The sequence below is a fragment of the Neolamprologus brichardi genome, chromosome 14, assembly GCF_056152115.1.
Source record: "Neolamprologus brichardi isolate AB-2024 chromosome 14, ASM5615211v1, whole genome shotgun sequence".
Lineage (NCBI taxonomy): Eukaryota > Metazoa > Chordata > Actinopteri > Cichliformes > Cichlidae > Neolamprologus > Neolamprologus brichardi.
This window is the reverse complement of record NC_142117.1, coordinates 34,705,755-34,729,963: the sequence shown is the minus strand read 5'-3', so window position 1 is coordinate 34,729,963 and position 24,209 is coordinate 34,705,755. Positions and strand designations below refer to the sequence as shown.

The 24,209-nt window shown below is 39.8% G+C and overlaps 2 protein-coding genes across 3 annotated transcripts in view; one reads left to right on the top strand and one right to left on the bottom strand.

The window, feature by feature from the left end:
- The window catches only part of sptbn4b (spectrin, beta, non-erythrocytic 4b), a 120,026-nt gene extending 101,998 nt beyond the window's left edge, over window positions 1-18,028 (bottom strand). For both annotated transcript variants that reach the window (XM_087851208.1, XM_087851210.1), the window contains exons 1-4: window positions 17,633-18,028; window positions 1,405-1,562; window positions 808-959; window positions 65-238 (exon numbers count right to left, since the gene is read on the bottom strand). In XM_087851208.1, the coding sequence (XP_087707334.1) occupies window positions 65-238; window positions 808-959; window positions 1,405-1,549 (471 nt within the window). In that variant the 5' untranslated portion in view covers window positions 1,550-1,562; window positions 17,633-18,028. The remainder of the gene's footprint in view (window positions 1-64; window positions 239-807; window positions 960-1,404; window positions 1,563-17,632) is intronic.
- Window positions 18,029-19,469: 1,441 nt separating this feature from the next.
- On the top strand, window positions 19,470-23,534 carry blvrb (biliverdin reductase B). Its single transcript, XM_006805188.3, has 5 exons — window positions 19,470-19,666; window positions 20,918-21,079; window positions 22,182-22,271; window positions 22,359-22,490; window positions 23,121-23,534. The coding sequence occupies exons 1-5, from the start codon at window positions 19,582-19,584 to the stop codon at window positions 23,273-23,275; spliced, it is 624 nt and encodes a 207-aa protein (XP_006805251.1). The 5' UTR covers window positions 19,470-19,581; the 3' UTR covers window positions 23,276-23,534.
- The last annotated feature ends 675 nt before the right edge of the window (window positions 23,535-24,209 follow it).

Below are 24,209 nucleotides of genomic sequence, written 5' to 3'. Positions count from 1 at the left end.
CTCATGAGATGTCCACGCTGCTGAAATCTGTCACGACGAATCTGTGTTTTAAATTTAAATTTACCTGAAAGCGAAGGATGATGGTCCAGATAAGGCCCAGGGTAAGGCGATGGTTTCCGTCCACAATGTCATGGGAACCAACGTTTTCCAGGTGAACCCTCTGCTCTTTAAGAAACTGCAGTGCTTTGTCGACGTTCTCCAGGCAGTGGATCCGCATTCGACCTCGTGTGGGCCTCGGCTGTGGCAGGAAAAAGAGTTTGAGTACTTGTAATAAGATAACTGTTATTATTGACATACTACATGCGGGACTATAGCAAACATTGTTAAAATAATAACAAAGACAGTCAAAAGGTTGGATTTACTTTTAGAAATGACAGGAGTAAAAACCACTGAGGAGAATCTGGGGATATTTTTAGTATAGGGGCATGTCCTTTCTTACAAATGCCCCCACTGTGAAATAAAGGAAAACTTAAGGAGACATCATATACCAGGCAAAGTGGTAACTGACTGGTAACAAACAGACAGACAAACAAAGACAGAACTGATTACATGCTCCCTCCTTTCAAGTGGAAAATAACCAGAAAAGGGCTTTCTGCAGAGCCAAAGACCCTGGACACTACGGGTCATAGGATTTTTTAAATGTTCTAATCTGTGAAGTTTACAGACGCCCTTCAAATTTCTTTATTCAATTTTTTAAAAGTCCGTCAATGAGGGCAAATATTCAGTCAAAATGAAATCAGCCAGGAAGAAACTGACAGAATGAACAAAAATGAAGGATTACAAAACTAAAACCATGACGGCTCCTACCAGCAGCTCTCCACTGAGGACCTCCAGCAGTCTGGTGAGCATGTATCCATCCCTCAGGTCGTTGTAAAGGTCAGATATGCGACAGGACACCCTGGCTAAATGAGAGTTGACCCACTTTGTAAAAGTCTTCTTTTGCACTGCATCTCGTTCATCTGAGGGAAATTAGGAAAGAAACTTTAAGTTAAAGGAACAGATACAATAATATCAGCTTTATATGTGAAATGATTAGATCGGAATCACTTCAAATGGCCCTGAAAGACCTTTTGTTGCTTTCAGCTGCATGCACGCTCATGCTCAAGTCGATCTAATACTTTATGAAATATTTTCTTCAAATACCTAAAACACAAGGTGCACATAATTCACTATTAAACAGTTAAGAGATGAAAAATATAAAAATATAAAGCACTTTGAAGCAACTGTTGTTGTGACTGGGTGCTATATAAATTACATTTTATTAAACTGCATTTGATTAACTGTTTAAAAATGCCCTGAAAGTAGGTATTATTCATTTTGTATATGAACACACAATACGGTCAAATGTCTGTATTTGTGTAAATGTGAGTAAGCATGTGCACTGATCTGCTTGTGACCTCTGACCTGCCAGGGCCTTGATGCGGGAGCACTCGAACAGTTTGGAGCTGGTACACTCTGTCTCCCAGAAGCCAGAGCCGATTGGTCGGTTGTTGTTGTTAAGCTGGCGCTGGGCTTCCGCGTTGTCCAGGTCTGGAGAGGCATTAGCCATCGCGCCCGACGCCCTGCGAAAAATCAAATGCTGTCAAAATGTCTGATATCAGCCTGTGTGTGAAATAAAGGATGTGATAACGTCGTCCTGGTAACATATAAAAATTAAATTTAAAAAAATCATGTGTACAGTCATGCTTGATGAAATAGGTTTTGAATGAGCCAATATAAATATCAGTGGATCTGATAGACATATATATATGTATGTGTGCACACTGGCACATGCAGAGGAGAGAAAAAGAAGTGGCAAAGACAAGTGCTCCATCCTCACAGGTGAAAAGCCTTTCGCACCTGATAATTAAACTCTCACTGACTTCACATGTCCTTATTAGATATCTCTTAACCCTTATTCAACCGCACAAGTTTAGCCACTGAAGCAAATTCAGACTCAAAATTCACCGTTCAATAAGGAGACTTCTGCAGAAATAAGGAGTCAATAGGTCATTTCCTGTTCATGAATGATGCAGTACCTGTCCTTGGCATCAAAGCATTTTACAATAGCAAAGCTTAAAATAGACTTAAAATGATTTGGGCATCTCATCTCTTCAGCCCGTCGCTTTGACAGCTGAAAGCAGGTACATAAAAATAGCTTCTAAACCTCTGCATGAAATCACGCTGTGCCGGCTGAGAGTTAAGAAACGGAAACATTCGAAACAAACAACAATGGAAAACCTCCTGTTCAATTTTCTGATATTCATCAGCTTCAGCTGCATTCGTTTGAAGAGCTCACAGAGATGTTTGATATCAGTTAGAGGCTTCAATTAAAATTAAAATGAAACCTTAACAGTGAGCACTGGATAATGTGGTGTAAATAGTCTGCTTCGAGCAATCCACGGTTCGGTTTGTGGCACTCACGACAGAATTCAGAGCACACATTAAAAATCAGGTGAAAACTTAAACGCGTCTCTGCTAGAACAGCTTGGAGGCTCTGAAGTAAAAATTTGGGTTTTTCCAAATTAAGGCACCAAAAAGATGGTACTGTCTGTTTCAGCCTTCTTCATACACACCCTCTTCAAATTTTTTAAATACTTTTTTTCTTTTAACGTATAAAGGATGTGTCATGCAAAAAATAGATGGTACCTCCTGTCTTTTCCTGAATTTGACAGTTTGTTGTTTTCAGTGTGTGTACATGTTTAGACATCTTTGTGAGGACACAAAATTGGCATGCTACTATACTTGTGGGGACTAAATGCCCGTCCCCACAGGTTTGAAGGCATTTTTGAGGCTCAAAATGTGGTTTTAGTGTCAGGAGTACAATTAGGTTATGGTTAGGTTTAGGCTGAAGGTTAGAGTTCGCATTATTTTTAATGGTTAGGCTTAGGGTAGGAACTGGTCAGATGGACTGGTCTGACAATTTCAGAAAGTGCTGAACTGCTGAGATCTTCCCACACAAACCATCTCCACAGTTTACAGAAAATGGTTTAAGAAAGAGAAAATATCTAATGAGTAGATACCATAGGTCAGAGGCAAATTGCCAGACTACTTCAAGCTGTCAGGAAGGCAACAATAGCTCAAATAACCACGTGTTACCACCAAGGTATGGAGAAGAGGGACTCTGAACACACAACACAGACCCTTCAAACTGAACAAGAAACTGAGGCTACAGTTTATACTCACCAAACGATATAAAGAATGTTGCCTGGTCTGAGTCTCCGTTTCTGTGACATTCAGATGGTAGGGCCAGTCTTTAGCACAAACAACATGAAAGGATGGATCCATCCTATCCTGTATCAGCGATTCAGCCTGGTGCTGGTGTGTGGGGATATAATCTTGACAAACTTTGGGCCCCTCGGTACCATCTGAACACGTTTTGTGATCACAGTGTGCCCATCTTCTGCAGGATATGACAGTGAGTTCACTGTATGGGCTGATCTATGCATCACTGTGCGATGCTATTATGCAAACGTGGACCTCATTAAGTCTTTCAGGAATGTGTCCAGCACCTTGCTGAACCTCCACAGTGAAGAATTAAGGCAGCTCTTAATTCTTCATGTTATTAAGCACTTGCCAGGTGTACCTAATAAAGTGACCAGGGATTATACGTATCACAACAGGCATTAGAAATATAAAAGCTCGTGTTGGTAATGATGTATAGAGCAGTGCGCTGGACATTAAATAAATCATAAATATTTTAGATGCACATTGGGAATCTAATAAGAATTCCCAGGTAAATACACCACATTCATCGTTAGTTTTCTCATGTTCTCACTCTTTGTGTTACACACACACACGATGAATGGAAAATACATGCAATGGTTTCTCTTGGTGAGGAGCAGATGTGACCACGGATATAAAAGATGCCATTTGGTGCTCTTCTCTAAGGCTGCTAACAAAGGGGAGGGAGGGGGAAGAATACATGTTTGTTTCCATGGCCCCACTGGGAATCAAACCCACAGCCTACTGAGCTTTTACACATGTGGGTTCAAGGGGAAAGACTGATGATAGAAATGTATTCTCTGTATATTTATCCAGAGGGCTTCTTTTGTCATTCACTTATTTCTCTTTAAACTTCTTACAAAGATAGAAAGTGATGTTTAAAAAACTGCTGGCTCATTTTTGTGGCTACATTGTTTCAGTATGGTTCTTGTTTTTTAGCAGATGCAGCAGTATGTTTGGTGGTCATCCTTCAGCATCCTAAAATCATTGGCCTTTCCAGTGTGCACTCATTAAAACCCCTGTCCTTGAAATGCCTCACAAGATAACACAGAATGAAAAATGTTCTCCCCCCTTTCCCCTCCCAATCCCCTCCCCCATTTCTCCCTATACCCTTCTTTCAACACATAGGAAGAATTCACCCAACAGTTACATGGCCTGAATTTGTATTGTTACTTTTTTAGTTAATGTTAGTAACACTATACTCGCCCATTAAGTTCAATTTATGTGACTGAAGATTTCAAGTAAATAAAAGGTCAAATAAGCATTTGATGTTACCGTTTAGGAAGGTTTCTCTGAAATTTTCCGCCTCAGACTTTTTCCCTTTTCTCTGTAATCTCTTTTTCCTGGCCTCCCCTTCCCTCTGCAACAAAAACCCAAGCTCACGGTTGTCACTATACCTAAACCGCTGGAAAAACAACATAGCCATATCGAGTAAATGTCAGCGTGCCCTGCAAGACAGAAAGAGAAGAAGTAGCTGTGCACATGCACTTAGCTGTCCTCCCTGGAGAGGATAAATATTATAGAGCTTTCTATCTGGTGATGGTGCAGAAAGAGGACTGCAGTGAAATCCAACAAAGTGAAGCCTACAGTAAATCAGATAAATTCATAGGTAACCTGAGTGAATGAAAAGACAACAATACAAAATGTTCTTTTCAATTAACTTTAACCTCTAAATAACAAAATACTAATAGAATTGTTTTAGAAATGTAAAAAAAGAGATAAAATTAAGCCCAATCTTTCAATAGATACATCTTCTCTACTTTATACAGCACATTTTATTCCTCAACTCATCGTTATCTAAAAAAAATATATACAATTTGTGAGAAAAAAAAAATCATGAAAATGCTGTATTCTTTGAACATTTGGATACTTCTAATGAAGTATTTATTTATTTATTTGTTTATAATATATTACCAGGTTTATTTTGTTTTCAAAGAAGAACAAAGGAGTCAAATGCATATGTTTACATTTATACTACAATAATTAAACAGTTGGGTTGCAAAGGTCATTCCTACTGCAATCCTTCCAGGCTCTTGCATGACTGCTGAATATTAGTGCAAACTGATGGCTCGGGAAAAAAGACTTTTCTTTTTTCTCGACACAAAAGCGCGACCTTTCCTCTTAAACATCCCTAAAACACAGGCTCTCCCTTTACGGCCGCACTAAGAACATCACGCAGCGCTCTATTTTGTGATTAGTTTTCAGATGAGTGGCAGCTGATGGTGTGATCTCAGATGTTGTAAATGAGCTAGCCCCTTGTTTAATGTCCCTAAATCCCTATACAGTTTTCACTCTAATCCCCCGTGTGGACTAAAGTCACTCGCCAGCATTTTCCTTCAGAATGTGTGAGAGCCACCTTTGAGGTTGGCTGCAGAGTCCCACCGTGCTCTGTGCTGACTGATATCACAAGCCATGAAGCCAGCAGGCTCATGTGAATGTTTAGACAGAAACACCCCAGAAACAACCAGGAGTACGAACATGGGAACCTTCACTTAGAAATATCTGTGGCCAGACTGATGTAATGACTATAAAGCAACAGAAGAGGCCTGCAGGTGAATCGTGTATCTGCACAAAAGAGGTCCAATGTCTAACGTGTCAATAGTTTATCTTATGATTGCAGTTTTTACTTAATTTTTGCCCATTTGCAGCATTTAGACTGATCATGAAATCTGCAGGGTTTTCTTTTTTTTACTGAATTTCAACCAGATTTAATATCAGACAATATTAGTTCTTTACAGACTTACTGATGTTAGCATTTAAAACAGCCAACAATTTTGCTTTATTCAGGTAAAGGAAAGAAATAATCTTCAAACATGCACCAACAGCCAGATTAAGTTCTCCACAACTGTGCTGCCATTATATCTCATTAATACAGAAGAGGATTAGGGCCACTGGAAAAAAAACTGAGATAAAAGTCAGAATTCTGAGATTAAGGTCAGAATTCTGAGATTAAGGTCAGAATTCTGAGAAAAAAAAAAATCAGAATTCTGACTTTTTTTCTCTCAGAATTCAGGAAAAGAAGAAGAAGAAGAAGAAGAAAAAAAGACGTGCCCACTTTTTTTCCCCCCAGTGGCCCTAATCCTCTTCCGTACATTAAGCCTCAGAAGTAACAACACATAACAAATGTTAGCGAGATCTGCTTACGTTTGTGTATTGGATTTTTAAATCACCACATATTAGTATCAGTCTGACAACACAACAACAACCTTATATCAGCTAGCCTCTGATTTTAACTCACCTCTATCACCGCATTAGGTACTTTCATGCAATCCAAAAAAATAGTGTTGCTGTTTCTGTTTCATATCTAGCTCGTTTATGAAGTAGGCCAAGTTTCTTTCAAAGATGTTTGCTTTCTAAGTGCCTCCTTAGCTTGTGGCACCATGCTAGCATTAGCCCTCCTGACAGATGACCCACTTTGACCGAGGGCTGCTAACATCCACAGTCCAGCTAAAAGCTAAAAGACGTCTAACTTTAAAGATACATTTTCTTCACATGGTGGATCATCCAACAAGCTTTCCCCTTTATTAACCTCTTGTTGTGTCTTTCTCTCATAAGTCTTACCATTTGACGATGACTAAATAAAGCTGGTTGTCAAAATTATCCTGTATCCAAACTGTGTTAGGTTACCTGTGGTGGACGTTTAAAACCTCTTTAGTTGATGACGACTGCAGGAAAAACCCTGTAACTGTTTATTTTTGTAAGGCGATAAAACAAACTGAAATACGGATTAAAGCCGGTGATTGGATTGGAAAAGCTGAATCACAACAAAAGTCCGCATCAGTCAAACTGCAGCCAAAATACATGACTGCTGTATCTGCGTGTGTGTGCGCGCGCACGCACGCGTGCCCTCTATTCTCCTTGCCTTGTTCTTTGCCGAACCTCAACCACCTGGTGTCCTAAAATCAATCAAATCAAACACAAGGCTGCTCTGGTGTGTGTGTGTGTGTGCGCGTGTGTGTTATCACCTTTATTCTAATAATCAGACTCAGCTGTTCAGGAATCAGTCAGCCATAGGCAGTCTCACACACACACACACACACACACACACACTGCTGGCTATCTGTTTTATGCTCTGTTTTGACACACTGAACACAGCCTGCAGGAAAGTTTTAAAAAAAATGTGATACTTGTAACACTAAATTCATTCTAATATTGGCAACAATATTATTATTATTAATAATAATATTAATAATAATAATATCAAACTTCTCTAACATCATTCTGGAAAAGCAGTTAATGTCCATGAGATCTTAAGATACTGTGTGATGTGTCTTTGTTGAAGAACCAGGAAAATATGAAAATATATTTGCTCAGCATTAGGTTTTATAAGTTCTTGTATTTTGCAGTGGATTAATTTAGATTGGTAGTAAGGGGGAAGGGGGGGGGGGGGGGGGGGATTTTAACCCCCCAAACAGCTGAGGTGCCTACTGTGGAGTGTACATGCAAACATACACGTGTTACTACTTGTCCTAAATCCACAGGCAGCAATCCTGTGCTTCACTTGAATGAGAATCAGAGTCATGTATGATATCGTGACCTGATTCTGTGCTGTCTGTAGGTATGAATGTGAGCATGAATGGTTATCTGTCTGTTTATATTAACCCTGTGATGGACTGGCGACATGTCCAGGGTGTACCCCGCCTCTCATACAGCAACAGCTGGGTTAGGCTCCAGCCACCCCCTGACCATGAATTAGATAAGCGCTTAAGAATGATTTGATAAATGACTGACTGTGTCACAGAGTAGCAGAGCTTCACGGATCGTAACACCACTGTTTTCGGTCATTGTACATTCGTCTCCTTTTCCTTGTCCAACCTCAGGGAAAAATACCACTGTGGGCAGTAAGCTAGAAGGATCAGCACCCCCCTTTCTTTGTCTGTATGAAGTATAAAATCAAAAAGCAGAACAAGCTCACAAGCAGGAGAGACAAAGAAAACAGCTTTATTATTACTTCTGACATCTGTTGTTTTTCTGCTGTAATACATTTTAGTGCTCAAATCAGATGCATCTTCATCAACTATTGATGTAGACTCCATCGACATCTCTCTACATCACTGCATATCAAATATTTTTGTCACCAGGTTTTTTTAAAGCTGTCTTTTGTGCTTCTTTGACTATGATACAACTCAGAATATGTTATGGTTTAATGGTTTTACTAACCACTATATTAAGAACACTTTAACTACCAGGAGTGTGGTGATAACATCAGATGCTACTGGACAAACAGAAGACACATTTAAACTACTACAGCTTCAAAATAGTTCTGAAAATAATGAAAATCAAATCAGAACAAGTGCCGATGTTGCCTGGTGAAGTTAGCATGTCCATCATAATTACGCACAGTCATGTCCCAGAGGATCCTGAACAGTTGATACCGATCAGGGCTGGTGAGCTTCAGAAAGAAAGTGCTGAGTAATACTGCTGATGATCTTTCATTCAGCCACATAAATACAAAACACCTCCAAATGTTTTATTCTGTGAAGGCCACGACAGAAGCGAGTCCACCATAGTGTTTCACACTGCATTCAGCGCACATGCAGACATCTATTAATCTGACCGCACTGGTAATTCAGCAAATATAATTTCAGTAGTTTAAAAAAAACTGTTAAAAACAACAAACTTGGACCAGAAAGTTTTAATAAATAAAATCAAAAACACTGATTCAGAACGGGGATCTTGCTCTGATGTTTATGTTGAACTCTCGGGGTTACAGACTTCGTAGGAGGCAGCTGTGCCAACACCGAAAGATCAAACCTTTAAACAGCAGCGTCCTCTCTGAACTCTCCATGGTGTTGGAAGAAAGAGCATGAATTGCATCTGTGGCCATGTGTTCTCTTTGACATCTTCCATATATTGTTAAAGCCCAGTAGATGCAGTGGAAAACCGCACAAATAAAACCAAACACTGTCATATTCACGTATGGAACCTGATAATATGAAAGAAGTTATACAAAATAAAACACTCATGTTTGGTAAGTTTTTACTGCTTAAATAATTTGTTACAGAGTGACGTGTCCTATTTTATTTTGTAACTATTTTTATATTAAAATATGATATTATTTCATTCCAATGTCAAGATCTGCCTGTTTCACAGTAAACTAAATTATCTCAGTAAGTCACCTTGAACTTGGCAACCTGTGATGATAATACTGAAACAAATGAAATTAGCGCTGGTAAAGACAGGACAGCAAAAATGGGAACTTTGCCCAGTGATATCGTCTCATCTCTCACTTTTAGGAGAGAATCTAGATCATATGAAGCTTTTCTGTTTTTCTCCAGGTGGACCTGAACCCTATATCACTGTGGTTTATAGGACAGCATCTAAAAGGAAATGTTCTACATCCAGGGTGGCCATCTCTGTTTCTCCCCAGGTGGTTTGAGTGTGTTTGCGTGACTGCGTTTCAGCTCAGTCGTGACTCTTTTAGCTGTTCTCTTTACTTTGAGGTTTTATCATCCAGACTCGTATCTGTCAGTCTTATTGACATGGGTATGAGAGATTGTGTCTCAGTTTTTCCTGTACATTTAAACAAGCTTTTGAACATTAACCCTTAATCTGTTCTTTTAAGACATGCCTGTCACATTTCAGTTGATTTCTTTAGCTTAATCAATAGCCTAGAATCCACAGCTATCCATTAGGGCTGTTTGAGTAGAGCAGAAATGAAAACCACAATTAATTTGGTCAATATTGAGATTATGATCTTTTAATACAACTGCTCGTAGAATTCATTTCTTGGGAGTAAATTTTCTTGAACTTTCATCCAAAAATAAAAAAGAAAGATTTTGAATTAAACCCTCCACAGCCTGGTTGTAGTGGCGGCACCCCGTCTCTATTTCACTCTTCTGTACCACCTTTAGGAGTCAGTCCGGCAACATGCATTTGAAACGCGAGCAAGTCCAGGTACTTTTCTTGCAAAAAATATGTTTATTGAAACTTTTAATTTACATGGCAAGACTCGGTCAAAAAAACTGTGTTGCTTCCAGCTTATCCGACTCCCCAACTACGTAAGTACAGTGTGCCGGAAGCCCAAAATACTAAAAAGCGCATTAGAACGTCGCACTTCTATATTCTAAACCTTTAACAAAACAGTATTTTGAAATTAACTAGAAATTATATTCTTAACATCAAACATGTATATTTCTCCTCTAATTATTTTACAAGTACCAATAAAAGTAACCTTTAATTGGCTCTTACACTGGTAGTCGGTAAATTTAGAGAGTACCAAAAGCAAAGTTAGAACCAAGCACAATAATCATATAATCATATAATCTCAGAGATTTTGTTTTGCTAATCACTGGAAGCCAAAATTGTAACTGAAGCTTAAAATCTGACTAAATGCACAGGCATATTATCCCATTAAAACAAAAACATAAGCCGAATATCTACACAGAACTGCATTCTTTTTGACAAAAAAAACTAAATGGATTTATTCGGCTCACTTCCAGCTCTATTTTTATTTATTTTTTCTCTTTTTTTTGCTTTTAAAGTAGCACTGCGTGGTTCACAGTTTTCTTGCGCTAAGCCTCGACGCATCCACCGCTGTCTGAAACATGCAGTTTTAGCTCTCCTCCCTTTAAGACGACTTTCTTCTGACTGGCTTAAAAAGCAGGTGGGAGGGGCTTCTGTGCCACAGCCAGACTCGTTTGCCTGAGATGACCATATTTGGAATATCTGCACTTATTGACCATATTAGAAACAAGCTTTCTATTTTTAAATTTTTTTTTATTTTTACAAATGTTGGAACCTGAGTTTTTAGCTTACAGAAACTACTTGAAAATGTGTTCAAGTTTATTATAAACTTCCATTATTGTAACAATATACGGCCATGGTAAAGAGACAGCACAACTCTTTTATATTCTATGGTTTTACATATCAAGATACAAATAAAAATAATCTCACAAAGTCGACCATGACTTAGTTTGTCACTGTTGCAGGCCGGATATGTAAAACCTTGGAATTTAAATAGGATTCAAAATAGGACTTACTTTCTTTTCACCCAAATTTCTATATACACATAAAAACACTTTTACAATGTGAAATTTACTTTAAACAATGTATTATTGGTCAGAGTTATCATTCATAAGTTTCCTGTTGCTTTGTTATTCAGGGATCATCTAACAGTGTAATTACTACTGCATGTCTACATCCATACATGTGTGAGCGTGCAGAAATGTCAGTTGTTACATCTTCTCCTCTAAACCACTCAGTGTTATTATGGCCTTCTCTCACTAGCTATGCTGTTGAAGTGAGCCACCACAATAAATCACAGTTTCACCAACAGCGTAATGTAAACACCCCCACGCCCCTCGCCCCGCCTCCCTGCTCTCTCCTTTTATTATCCTTCACACTTTTGCAGCTGTCCTCTCTCTATTCCCAACGCTCCCTGCGTCCTAACCTCTCATCCTCCTTGTCTGGCTTCCACAACTTGTGTTTTGGCAATTAGTATCTGACACGGATGCCTCTAAACTAACTAAAGAATGACCATAGTCTAAATGCTAACCGCCCCGGTGTCCTTGAAACAAACACTTAACCCTGAAATGCTGCATTGAAGCAGTTCCGTCATCAATGGTAATGTACAGCACGCAGTGACCAGAGAATGACGGTAACGTGAACGAGTGCTAATATAAAGCTGAAAGAAGAGCTGATGGATCCCATGAGCTTCTCTGGGTTGAATGTTTATCCCATCATTACTAGTCTGTAAATTATATATAAGTTTAATTAAGTCTACTTCCAGTTTCAGTCACGTATTCCAAAACCAGGACAAGAATTTAAATGTCATTGTGCTTTTTAAACTTTACCACTTAGTTGAGTCTTGAGTGTAATTTTACAGCCATCTGTAAAACTCGGTGGAGGCACTGATCTTTAACATTACTGAAGCAGTGTGAGATCAGCTTGACAGAAAACAGAACAAAAGTCCTTCCAGAAGCCAGGAGAACTATTTCTAAAGACAACATAAAGAACTGACAAGAAAGCTGACAACTTATTCCCATTTTCCTTGGAAGACATAAAGAAATAAGGGATGGCTCTAGCACAGGGGTGGGCAATCTCAGTCCATGAGGGCCGGTGTCCCTGCAGGTTTTAGATGTGTCCTCGAACCAAACACAGCTGATTTAAATGGCTAACATTTAAATCAACGGTCGTGTCCAAATTCATGGGCTGCATCCTCCTGAGGCCGCATTTGTAGACCGATTACGTCACAGCGACGCGCCGAAGGCTGTCCAAATTCATAGACTCCTCCAAATGCAGCCGACAAATGCGTCCTCCTTTTCCCCGAATTTGAAGGATAGGTCGGGTGTGTCCTTCTTGGCCCACCATATCCCAGAATTCATAGCACGGCCCAGCCAAGCTCCAGTTTCCGGCAATGGCGGCCGCTACTAAGTTTTAAAATTACTCTTATTAATCTTTCTGGGCCACAAAATAAACTTTAAACATATTTTCAGGCGAGAATGTGGGTTAGCTCGTTGATAATTAAAAATGAACACAAAAAACGGAGAAAGATTTCGGGGTCCATTTTCGATTTTCGTGCCGTGGTGCTGACAACCGGAAATACTCTGAATTAAGGGCGGGAGTAGATCGAGAAGGCTAGACCGTCCAATTCCATAGCCGTTTGCTTCCGGCCTACCCGACCTCCTGAGGACCCGGCCCACGTAGACCGCGAAGGCTGGGTCCTCGGGAGGATGCAGCCCATGAATTTGGACACGACCAACATGTCCTGAAGTTCTCCAGAGGCCTGGTAACGAACTAATCATGTGATTCAGGTGTGTTGACCCAAGGTGAGATCTAAAACCTGCAGGGACACCGGCCCTCGTGGACTGAGATTGCCCACCCCTGCTCTAGCACCTACTGCCCACCATTCTCTTTTATACCACTATACTTTTTTTTTTTTTCTATCTTTTTTCCCATCTTTCCCAATGCATGTGTAACAGGGGCACCAACCAGTCATATAATATGTACCCACAATGCAGTTTAACAAAGCCAGTTTAACCCAGCTAGCTGTCTGTGACTCTGCTGATCATATAAAATAGGATGATAGCTCATGATGTTCTCCTCCATTCTGATGTTGACTGTAGCTCAGGTGGCAGAGCAGATCAGCCACTAACCAGAAGGTCGTTGGTTTGATCCCAGGCTGCTCCAGTCTGCATGCCAAATATCCTTGGACAAGATACTAACCCTGTTGCTCTCCGATGCATCCATCGGAGTGTGAGTGTGTATGAATGTTAGATACTTAGCACTTAAGCTTGTGTGATTGGGTGAATGAATTAGTTGTATAAAGCGCTTTGAGTAGAAAAGCACTATATAAGAACCAGTCCATTTGCCAAATAAAAGAAATGTCTATAGTGTTCTTGTTCATCTACTGTAAATATGTGGCTCATTGTGATTTTAACAGTTTTGGAAGGGGGAGATTAAGTTATATCAGGCATTTGCTACACACATATATAGTGGAACAAATTAAAACTACAATATTAATTTACATGGGTACATTTTCCACAGAGCCTGTCGACAGAAACTTCATAAACTTCCCACTAATTCATATTCACGCCACATTTCTACCTCAGACCTTGCGTACGGATCAATACAGCTCCCGTGCAATGATGAATTCTCCAGTCAGCAATTTCTTCTCTTCATATTACTCCACCAGTGATCCAAGAATAGCTTAAAGTACCTCACGGATGCAGGACTGTCCATCTCTTTTGATATAGAAGTTAAATTTAGAGATAGAGAGAATGAGGGAGAGACAAATATATAACCAGACGAGGTGAGAAGACAATAAACTAGAAAGATGAAAATAAAGTGTGAAATTGTGGAATATAGATGTTAGAGAGATAAAGGAAGGAAAATATGGAAGAAGAAGTTAAATAGAAAGACTTCGGGAAAATAAAGAAACTGATCTGAGACAGATATTGGGGCATATCACCAGAAAGATGAGTCGAGTAAGAAAGAGAGACAGCTGCCAGTGTTAATCAGTCAGCGGCAGCAGCTCTGTGTCTCTAAGGCTTAATCTGGACCAGACCCTCAGTGCACCCCCTCCCCTCTTTTCTTTACTCTTCATCAATATCGTCACATACACATCATTTGGGGACATTAATCACAGCCTCTGCTAGCTCGCTGATATCCCATCTGCCTATTGACAATTGTGAGGAGAACGCTCGGTTACTAAAACGTCTAAAGACTGATTAAGTGATTAAGTGTCAGACTTTGGAGGGTTTGAGAAAAGTTCAAGACGCCACATTATTCTCCATTAAAACATAACTTTGTCAAAAAACGCCAAAGTTAAAGATATTACAAGACGCGACTGTCTCACATCAGTGCATATGTTCTGTTTTTACAGTTTTACAAGCATTATTTTATCAGTAGGAAAGAACATCCTGTCAACCACTGCCAATAAAATCAATTTTCTGTGTGATCACAGCCATCAAATCAACAGGAAGCAAGATGTGAACATGTTCATGTTGAACATGTGAACTCAATTCTACCAATTGTAGTAGCTAAATCGCACTAATTCAGCTGTCTGTACAGGAGCAACAATGATGGCTCATTTAAGATCAGATTAGATTTAAATGCCTATTGTAAACACTACTGTCTTTTAATACTATTACAATAACCCTGAAATTAAATAATAGCACTCACCTGTGCTTTAACGATTAAGAATTTCTTGTCCTTTATCTCCACGTTGGTAGAATTGTTGAGTCATTGTCTTATATTTGTGTTTGTATGTTCGTGTTTTTACTATTGATCTAACTCAGTTTACTTGTTTTATGCAAAGACTGTATTTAAAAGATGATGCCACCCATTCATTAGTGAAGTCGAAAGCTACGACTTGAGGATTTGTTGGTGTTTCTACGTGCGAAGGGTGAATCATGACGCTCCTTTCTGAAACCTAGAAGAGCCAAAATTGACGAAATGGACCTCGTCTTTTACTTATTATAACCTGAAGTGAGCGACTGAGCTCATAACCCTATGGCAAAAATGTTTACAGAGGTCACGTTTAAGGTAAGTTTTTTTTTCGTTTTCCTTTTTCTGTAAACCTGGAAGTTTTTCTGCAGCCACAGGAATCAAGAGGAACGCAGGAACTTTCACATTTGGCTTCGCTTTTCAGACCCGGAAGCTACGTCCATCTTTTATGCTCTCTGAGTGTTAAAGTGCTGGTGGAAAAGTGGGACAGGTGAGCTTTTAGAGCATCCATGTGTTGTTTCAAATAGGAAAAATGTTTGCTGCCTCGTGACTATAACAGATACATAGCAGTTATAGAGTCAGTGCAATAGCTTGTAAATGTTAATTTAAAGTTTATAGCTACAGCTACATTTGGACATTTTTCTGCTGGAAATGATAAAAATGACAGAATGCTGACACTCAGCCTTATTTCTCCCTGTAATTTCATATTTTCTATACAATTTTCATTCTTTTGCTGCAGTCAGGTTTCTGTTATTGATCTGTGTACAAACTCAAATGTGTAGCAATAATGTTCTACAGCTCTTACATTAACATTTAACAGTGAGCCGAACGTTGAACATTTAATCCAATCTAACTTTACGTTTGACTGTCATTCTGACCCAAACACGACTCCAGGTTTAATCCCAAACTTTATCCACACTGATATTACCTGACAAAATATATGGAATCTGGATCATTCTTTGAGGGAGTGATGCTGTCTCTCCTTCTCTCCTTCACACTCACACACAAGATCCTTCACTGTGACGTCAGACAGTACGCACTTTACACACTGCACTGAGTCACTTTGAGTCACTTCACCTCAGCACAGTGAACCCGCATCTGTAAGCAAGGGCAGCAACCACACCCAAAATCTGAGTCGACAAGAACACACCTCTTAAGACAGTGACCTTGTGGTCTGATAAACAACAGAGAGCTTCGGTGTCCTAAAGATGCTGTTGAGCATCCAGAGAAGACAGGGACAACAAGAAGAGTAATTCTATCCATTCTCTAGCTGAGAAACACCATAAATGTGTACAATATACACACTGCTGTGCAAAGATTTTAGACATGGTGTTCAAATATGATTCCATCGTGCAATACAAACGAAGAAGCAAGCTTGTTCTGCAGCAAACAAAGTCCCCAAAACATGCAGCCAAGCACAAAAAGAACAAGTTGTGCCCCCAGTCGCTCATCCCAGCCCTAAAGTCGGAAGTCTAGGGTTACGGGAATAGACACAGGAACCACGATAAGTCCTCTTGGATGATTGGAACAATCCCCCAACAAGTCCCTGAAGAAACCTGAACAACCTGTGCCATTTTAAAGGTAAAGTGTTTCTAAATATTTAAAATACATGAAGTAATCTTGCTTAGCTGGGTTCAAACTGTTAAACTTTTTTTATTACATGAGTGACACAAGACAAACTGAAATACCACAAAATGCAATGGAAACCTGCTGAGCACCACATGTGGTATGAAAAGGTTCACAGTACTGTGCACAACATAAACCCACTCAGAGACACTGGAGTAAGGGGCTCAAATGGGTCCAAAAAAAGTCACAAAACTTACAGTAAGTACCGTTAGCGGTTTGGTATTAATGATTAAATGAATTCAGATAACCGCATACCTCTGTTCACTTCTTCCCTCTTCTTTTATTCATGTTGTTCCAGTACAGTCACAAAGTAGAGATAACCAACTAACTCCCACCTGCATGCAAACTCCAGATCAAGACAGAAAGGACAAACCATGGCCCGTGACATGTCTCCGTGCACAACAGGGGTTGTAGTCACTTTTTATTGCAGCAGTGATCAAACAGACATTAGACAGGCTGCACTGCATCTCCTACTTGTGTTGCTGAAGCAGTGCATGCTGCTTCAGGCCTTGTCAAACTAAAGCATGAATTGAGTCAATCTACAACCACCCCTTCCAAGACAGCAACATCCCTCCAGGATTTGGGAAGAAAGGTGCAGAAAAGCGAGAGTAATGTAAAGTCACATAACGAGACCACAGGCACATTTTAACTTCCTACTAAAATACTGCATAGAGCATTACTGTCGATATTTATTCTTGTGAAGTTCTGCTGCAGTGTGCATACGGGTACAGTGTGCAGTCTGTAGCTAGAAACCAAATAAATGATCTCTAATTTAAAGTAAAGGTTACACAGAAGCTAAAACATGCAACCGCGTACCATAGCCCACAAATAAAACTAGGCCGCTTTCTGTTTCTCAGCTTATTTCTCCTTTTAAATTAGACAATCAGATCCAGCAGGCATCATAAGCACCTTTCCAGGCGTGCATCACGTACACATGTAAGTGGAAATAAGACACGAAACGGTCCGTCCCTTTGCCGGATCACTGCGGTACCCTGCACCCAAATGCAGGCCGGCATCCCGGCAAAAAAGGAGGAAAAAAATCCCATGCATCTCGACACCTTGCTCTCACACGGGGAACGAGACGACAACCAAGTGAAGAGGAAGCATCTTTTTGCGTTTTTATCGGCCTTACCTTTAGCCTCAGTGTCAGTTTTTTGGTTTGGTTTCGTCCTCCTTCACCAAGACGTCGCTGGCTCGAATCGATGAGGAGCGCGGTTTATCAATGGAGGAGACTGACGCTCCGCTTTTATTCCAGCAGGGTTTTCCCTCGATTAGTCCCTATTACACGAGGAAGCGGCTGGTTTGGGTAATTACTGAAGCACCGCGGGGGGTGTGCACTGTGCAAAAACTGCGCCTTAGCGCACGTTAAGAGCGCTGCGTGCCTGCAGCGCTGACCGCCGGCCGGGAGATGCTGAGGTTCAGTGCCGGTGGAGGGTGATGGTGATATCCATAGAGGTCCCAGTTTCCACCTGACACAACCTCTCCTTCCTCCTCCTCCTCCTCCTCCTCTCCGCTGGTGATGCTGAGGAGAAATATCAGCATCAATGGCAGAGAGAGAGTGTGTGAGAGAGAGAGAGAGAGAGAGAGAGAGACGCTGACGGTGACGAATTTTAACAGATAACCACAAGAGGCCGTGTTTCAGCAAATTGATTCCAAGGCCAAAGAAGAACAAAAAAAGAAATATCACAAAAGTTAGAAATACCAGCACATAATACATCTATGCGAATTTCTCTTTGAGATCAATATTCTTATTCTTATCTGAAAACACTACACATTTAGGAAGAAAGTCGAAGTTAGCTGTTGATGTTTCCTTTTTTAAAACTCCCTTTTAACTTTTTATTCTCTTTTTTCAAATAACATTTAAGACATTGTCACATGAAATAAGGACGTTATTTCATGTCTTTTAAGCGTGACGAAGGCTACATATAAAAAAATTAAAAGAGTTGCAGTACACCTGCAAAATGTTCCTCTTCCTTTTTTCATTTGCTCTCTTTAAGTGTCACCACATAATCAGGCTCCATCTTGTTTTAAAGAGCCCATAGTGCTGTATTAGGGCTTACATGTGGTTCCTGGGAATTTTAAAAGTAGAATGGGAGGCAGAGCCTTCAGCTTTCAGGTCCGTCTCTATGGAGCCAGCTCCCAGTTTGGATTCAGGAGACAGACACTGTCTCTTCTTTCAAGATTAGGCTTCAAACTTTCCTTTTATATAAAGTTAGTTAGGGCTGGATCAGGTGAACTTGAATCCTCCCTTAGTTATGCTGCAATGGGTCTAGGATGCTGGGTGATTCCCATGATGTACTGAATATGATTTGGTGCAATATAAATAAAATGTAATTGATTTGAAAAGCATAGCAGATCATCTGCCTCCATCTCATTTAGTGTCTTGCATCCTGACACTCAAACTCTTTGTATGTCCTCCTTTGCTACATCCACACACATTCTCTGAGGTCTTCCTCTTTTCCTCCTACCCGTCCTATCCTATGTCCAGTATATCCACTATTCCTCCTCTGCTCATGTCCTAACTTTGTTTCCAATCTGAACAGTCATGCTGATATACTCATTTCTAATTGTATTCATTCTGGTAACCTCCAACAGAAATCTGCCACCACCAGCTTTAACTTTCATAGTTTCTAAAACTATTAGGAATAAATCAAACTAGGTATATCAACTATAGCTCACATAGATAGCTCACTGCAGAGTAGTCACAGGTGGGAAAAAATGTGAATTATATTTACACCTGTTAGTGATTCTGATTGGCTAATTTATACGTAATGAACTGTTTCACCTTCATTTTAAGATCAAATATATTTTGTAAATCTTTATATTTATCTAAAAACATTTTAAAAATGTCTCTTTCATGGTAGTGGTTGCTATTCCTGCCCTGGAGTGACGCACAGGAGCTGAACGGCTCCTTTAACTCTCCATATGGGCGGAGTCTAAGATGCGGAAGTGCCTTCCTGTCAGGCCAAAGAGGCGTTTCGTTAAAAGCCAGATGTATTTTTAAGTGAATGTATCTTCTACTCCGGACACTCTTCAGCTGACCAGGTGTTGCTCTCTCGTGGATCCCGCTTATTAAGAACGATGTCGGACTCCATTAAAAACGTCGCGATATTTGGAGCCACGGGAATGACCGGGCTGGCGACCCTGCCGATAGCAGTAGCTGCAGGTGAGGAATAAGAGTAATGAAAATAAGTTACAGACGAAATAGAAGAGATCATATATTTGTGTAACTGTGCGGGAGTCACACTGGGGTCTCTCAGGTGGGTTTCGGCAGGTTTTTCATGCATTGTTACTGTTGGAGTTAAAGTTGGGAGTTTTCCGCACAGGCAAAACAAACTTTGATGCTTCAGACTGTTTTCTGAGCGTCCTCGTGCACCTGTAACAGGGTAGTTACACGTCCACCTGTGGAGGTTACAATAGGGTGATAAACATGAGGTCACGGGATTCCCTTGCGTAATAACCACATCTTAACTGTAACAGTTTAACAAAAAGCTGGTAGAAATGTTCCTCAGCCTGTTAAAATCAGAAGTTTCACATGAATATTTATGACATAATTATTTTTTTGTTATATCACATGTATTTGGTCAAGTTTTGTTAATTTTTTTAAAGGGTTGAATGGACTGAATGAACACATTTTAAGGCCTGATTTGTAAACTGTAAAATGTAATCGCTGATGAATGTCACTCTCTGCTGTAACTTTATGTAACCTCCATTAGAAGTACAGCTGCAATAACCCACTGCTCCTCTCACAGAATCCCTTACACAAACACACTGTGTCATATGATTCATTCGATTTAGCAACATTTCCTTTCCTTTTGCTCACCCATGGCAAAAAAAAGTCGACTCATGTTTAACGGCACAGGCAGCGTTTTGCTGAGTCACAGCAGTTTGTGACACAGAGAGCTGATAGTAAAAAGCTGTTCGCTATCTTGCCCCCACAGTAAAGGGTGGGATCTCTCCTGAAGCTGTCACAGAGTCACCAGTCAACCTGCATTTGTATAGCACTAATTAAACAAATTTAATTAAAAGTACAGGGAAGACTAGAATACTGCTAAAAAACTACAAAATTACATAGGAACACATTAAAAACAGTACAAGCAATAAAAGCTTCTGAAGCAGTTTGCTCCTCGCAGTTTCTGCACAATAACCAAACAGGAGAAAGTGACATCTTGAGTGTGCTGGTTGGCACCCAGGTGAGATGATCTGTTGTCATTGTGTCACCAAGGCAAGTCCCTGCTCCTTTATTGCAGCCACTAGATAAAAACAACACATTTCCATGACTGTAAGATCCTGCAACACGCACAGAAACCAATGACTTCAATACAAAACAAAAAGCACAGTATGCTATAAGTGAAAGTGTTTCATAATTAGGTGTTTATGGTCGAAGTTCAGTTTTATTTCCATGGGTTTTTTTTAGGATACAATGTGACGGTGCTGGTGCGTGACCCCGCCAAGCTGCCTGATGACCACAAGGCATCCAGAGTGGTGGTGGGAGATGTGCTCAAGAAAGAGGATGTAAAGAAGACGTTGGAGGGCCAGGATGCTGTTATTATCATCTTAGGCACCAGGAATGACCTCAGTAAGGCTGAAGAATCGCACATACAAGCAAATATAATAAGACATTAAATCAAAATGCTCTCTTGCAATCATATCGCCAGCCTACCTGAACTCAAGAGGACTTATTTCAATGCTTAAACTAATACCAATGGAACTGCATGGATTTAAGTTTATGTGGTTTCATGTATTCATAGCAATTGTAATTGCATGGAGTCACTGAATCTTAAAATTCAGTTTCCTTACATGTTCACCTTTTAGGAGAACGACTATATATTTCAGTGATGTAATAACGTAAAACACTCACTAGAGGTCACCAAAGTATTCTTATTACATGTAAAACGTGACATTGGGTCGGTTTGACATAATCTAAAAGACACAGTATAGAGATGAATGAGAATCATAGCATAAAACTAAATAACATATGCATAGCTTATTGAATAATTTAATAAATTAAGGACTGTATAGAAACTACTAACGCTATAAAAACTTGAGAAGTCTCTCCCCTCCAGGGCTGAACATTTCCTCCACAACATGCATGAACTGAGTCCTTGTATCCAGAGGGATGTTTGGCTCTGCATTACTTTTTGATATTTTCTTCAGAACATCAAGACAGTGTTTCTCAATTTTTTACTATTTCCTATTTTACAATGGTGAAGAAGTCTTTCAAATATCCCTGGATGCAGATGTGCATCAAGCCAAAATATTGTATCACTTCAAATCTGGACCAAAACCCACCTCTGGGAACAATTTCATGCAAATCTATCTACGACCTTTGAGTAATCCTGCTAACAGACAAGCCAAACAATTGCATAAACAACATTTAATTGACTTAAAAATAAAAACCAGAGCCAAATTTCCCACCAAAAACAAGACATTTCTTTTAAATTTTAAATGAATATTAACTTATAAGATCAATTAACTCACGTTATTGATCTTTTAAATAATCAGTTAAGTCACTAAAGCACATAATAGAGATTTGAGTTTATATTTATGGTGCTCTCTGAAACATTGGATTTACTTTTACCCAGTGGAGCTTCTGTAGGAATGAAGCAAAACAACAATCAAGTGCTGTTCTGCAGTTTTGTGTTTTGTGTAATATCTCAAATCTAATTTGTATTCATTAGGCCCAACTACCATGATGTCTGAGGGCACAAAGAACATAGTGGAAGCTATGAAGGCGCTTGGAATCCGCAAAGTGATCGGCTGCATGTCAGGTATGCCTCGCTGCGTTAAAAAAAGGAAGTAGAAGAGCTCATCGAAGTCTGTACAACCAATCATTTTCTCATCTCTTTTCTTCCCAGCCTTCCTTCTGTGGGATCGCTCCAAAGTGCCGCCACGTCTGGTTCCTGTGACGGAGGACCACGACAGGATGTACACCGTGCTGAAGACATCAGGGCTGGACTATGTGGCTGTCATGCCTCCTCACATTGGAGGTCGGTAGTAAGAGGAAGCCAAGAGTTTTTGTTGCAAAGGTCCATTTTTCAGCTTTATTCAATCTGGAAAAATTGAAACCAGCTAAAAAGAAAGTCCAGAAAAACAGTTTCTGGTATAGTTCAATATAATTTTAACCTTTATGTTAAAACTTATAACTCATCTGTCTGTGCATAAAAATATAATACTAGGTTGGCAGCACAATTATACCAAAACTTTCTTGTTAAATGCTGCCCTCTTGTGGTGAATTCTTATACTAAATTTTGCAGACGGGTTTTACAAAAGGTGTCTTTAATCGTGGCCTTGCCTTCTACAACGACGTGAGACGATTAAGGAAAGGAGTTAATTTTCTACACACATTTCAGACTGCTCATAATCTCTTTTCTAAATCAATGGTTAAAGTAAATATCTTCAGAATGGACTTGTACTCATTTACACTCAATGAAGGGAAGATTTGAGTTTGTTCATCTGGCTGTTACTTAGCGGTTTTGCTCTTCAAGCCCATTTGAGATAGAATGGGACAGTATGTGGGTCGTGGTCTAAAATGAGTGCAGCGTCACTGCTGCAAATCAGGAGAGCATTCATACATTCTCTTGTATTCATTAAATGTTTTCTTCTGCCTTCATCTCCAGGTGACCTTCCTCTGACAGAGAATTACGTGGTGACAGAGAACATGCTAAAGGGAAGAGCCATCTCTAAACACGATCTGGGACATTTCTTCGTCAAGTGTCTCTCCACGTCGGAGTGGGACGGCAAGACTGTTGGAGTGTGCGGAGAGTACAAATAGTCCTGCAGTGCACACTGCTTATGCCCCGTTTAAAATCACTTCCTGTTATTGATTTTGAGCAATGAATGAAGGGAAGAGTTTTGTGTTGAACTGCTAGTGTGTGGGGTTTTTTTTCCTTGCTTCGGTCTTTTCTATTCCCTTTTGTAATTATGATTTAGCATCTTTTGCTTGGTGTTCCTTTCTTATATTTTCTTTCCTCATTAGCTGCATATATGGTCATCTTTTTTTCAAATAAACAAGTGCCAAACCTGTAGTGTTACTTCAGCTCTTTAATTGCTTCTTTTTTCTTCTGCATTTCAATCATTACATGAGATGTGTCTTACAGTTCTCACCATTGTCCTAAAAATAAAAGACTTTACTGTAGTAAAAGTTGTGTTGAACTTTACCACATTTTCACATTTAAAAGAGAACTAAATCTGTTTTCCACTCCTCCTCGATGTTCGAGCGGGTGAAGTGGTAGGGTGTATTTTAAGCCGAAATGGTTGCAGTCTCCCTTGTGTGTCTCCTGCAGAAAAGACAACCAAGCATATGTAGCTTTTGCACAGTTCTCTGACCAAGCTGTACCAAGTCCACCGTGAAGAGGCTGCACAAATAAGGAAATCTTTTCACTTCAAAAATAAACTGGGTGTTAAAAAGAAAAAAAAGTGAGGCGTGAATACGCCCCTTTACACCGTTTCTAGTTTCACACATTTTACAGCGCATAGCAGTTCCACTCATTGACATTTATAATGCAAAGGTTATATTCAGGCACATTATATTATAAAAAGAAGGGACTTTAATACTCCTGGATTATAACCTGTGAATTACAAACAATACTTAAAAAGTAACTGCCTGCAAGGATTCAAGGATGGCTGCCAAGTGGGAAGACATTTCTAACAGGACTTTAATATAATTTAATTTAATTTAACTGGAAACTGTAAGTGATCACTTTGAA

Bases quoted from the DNA above. Each gene is read 5' to 3' on its own strand.
- blvrb (XM_006805188.3), top strand. From the start codon at position 19,582: ATGTCGGACTCCATTAAAAACGTCGCGATATTTGGAGCCACGGGAATG. The intron at 19,667-20,917 runs GTGAGGAATAAG...GGTTTTTTTTAG, and splicing joins GCCGATAGCAGTAGCTGCAG to GATACAATGTGACGGTGCTG. The intron at 22,272-22,358 runs GTATGCCTCGCT...TTTTCTTCCCAG, and splicing joins AGTGATCGGCTGCATGTCAG to CCTTCCTTCTGTGGGATCGC.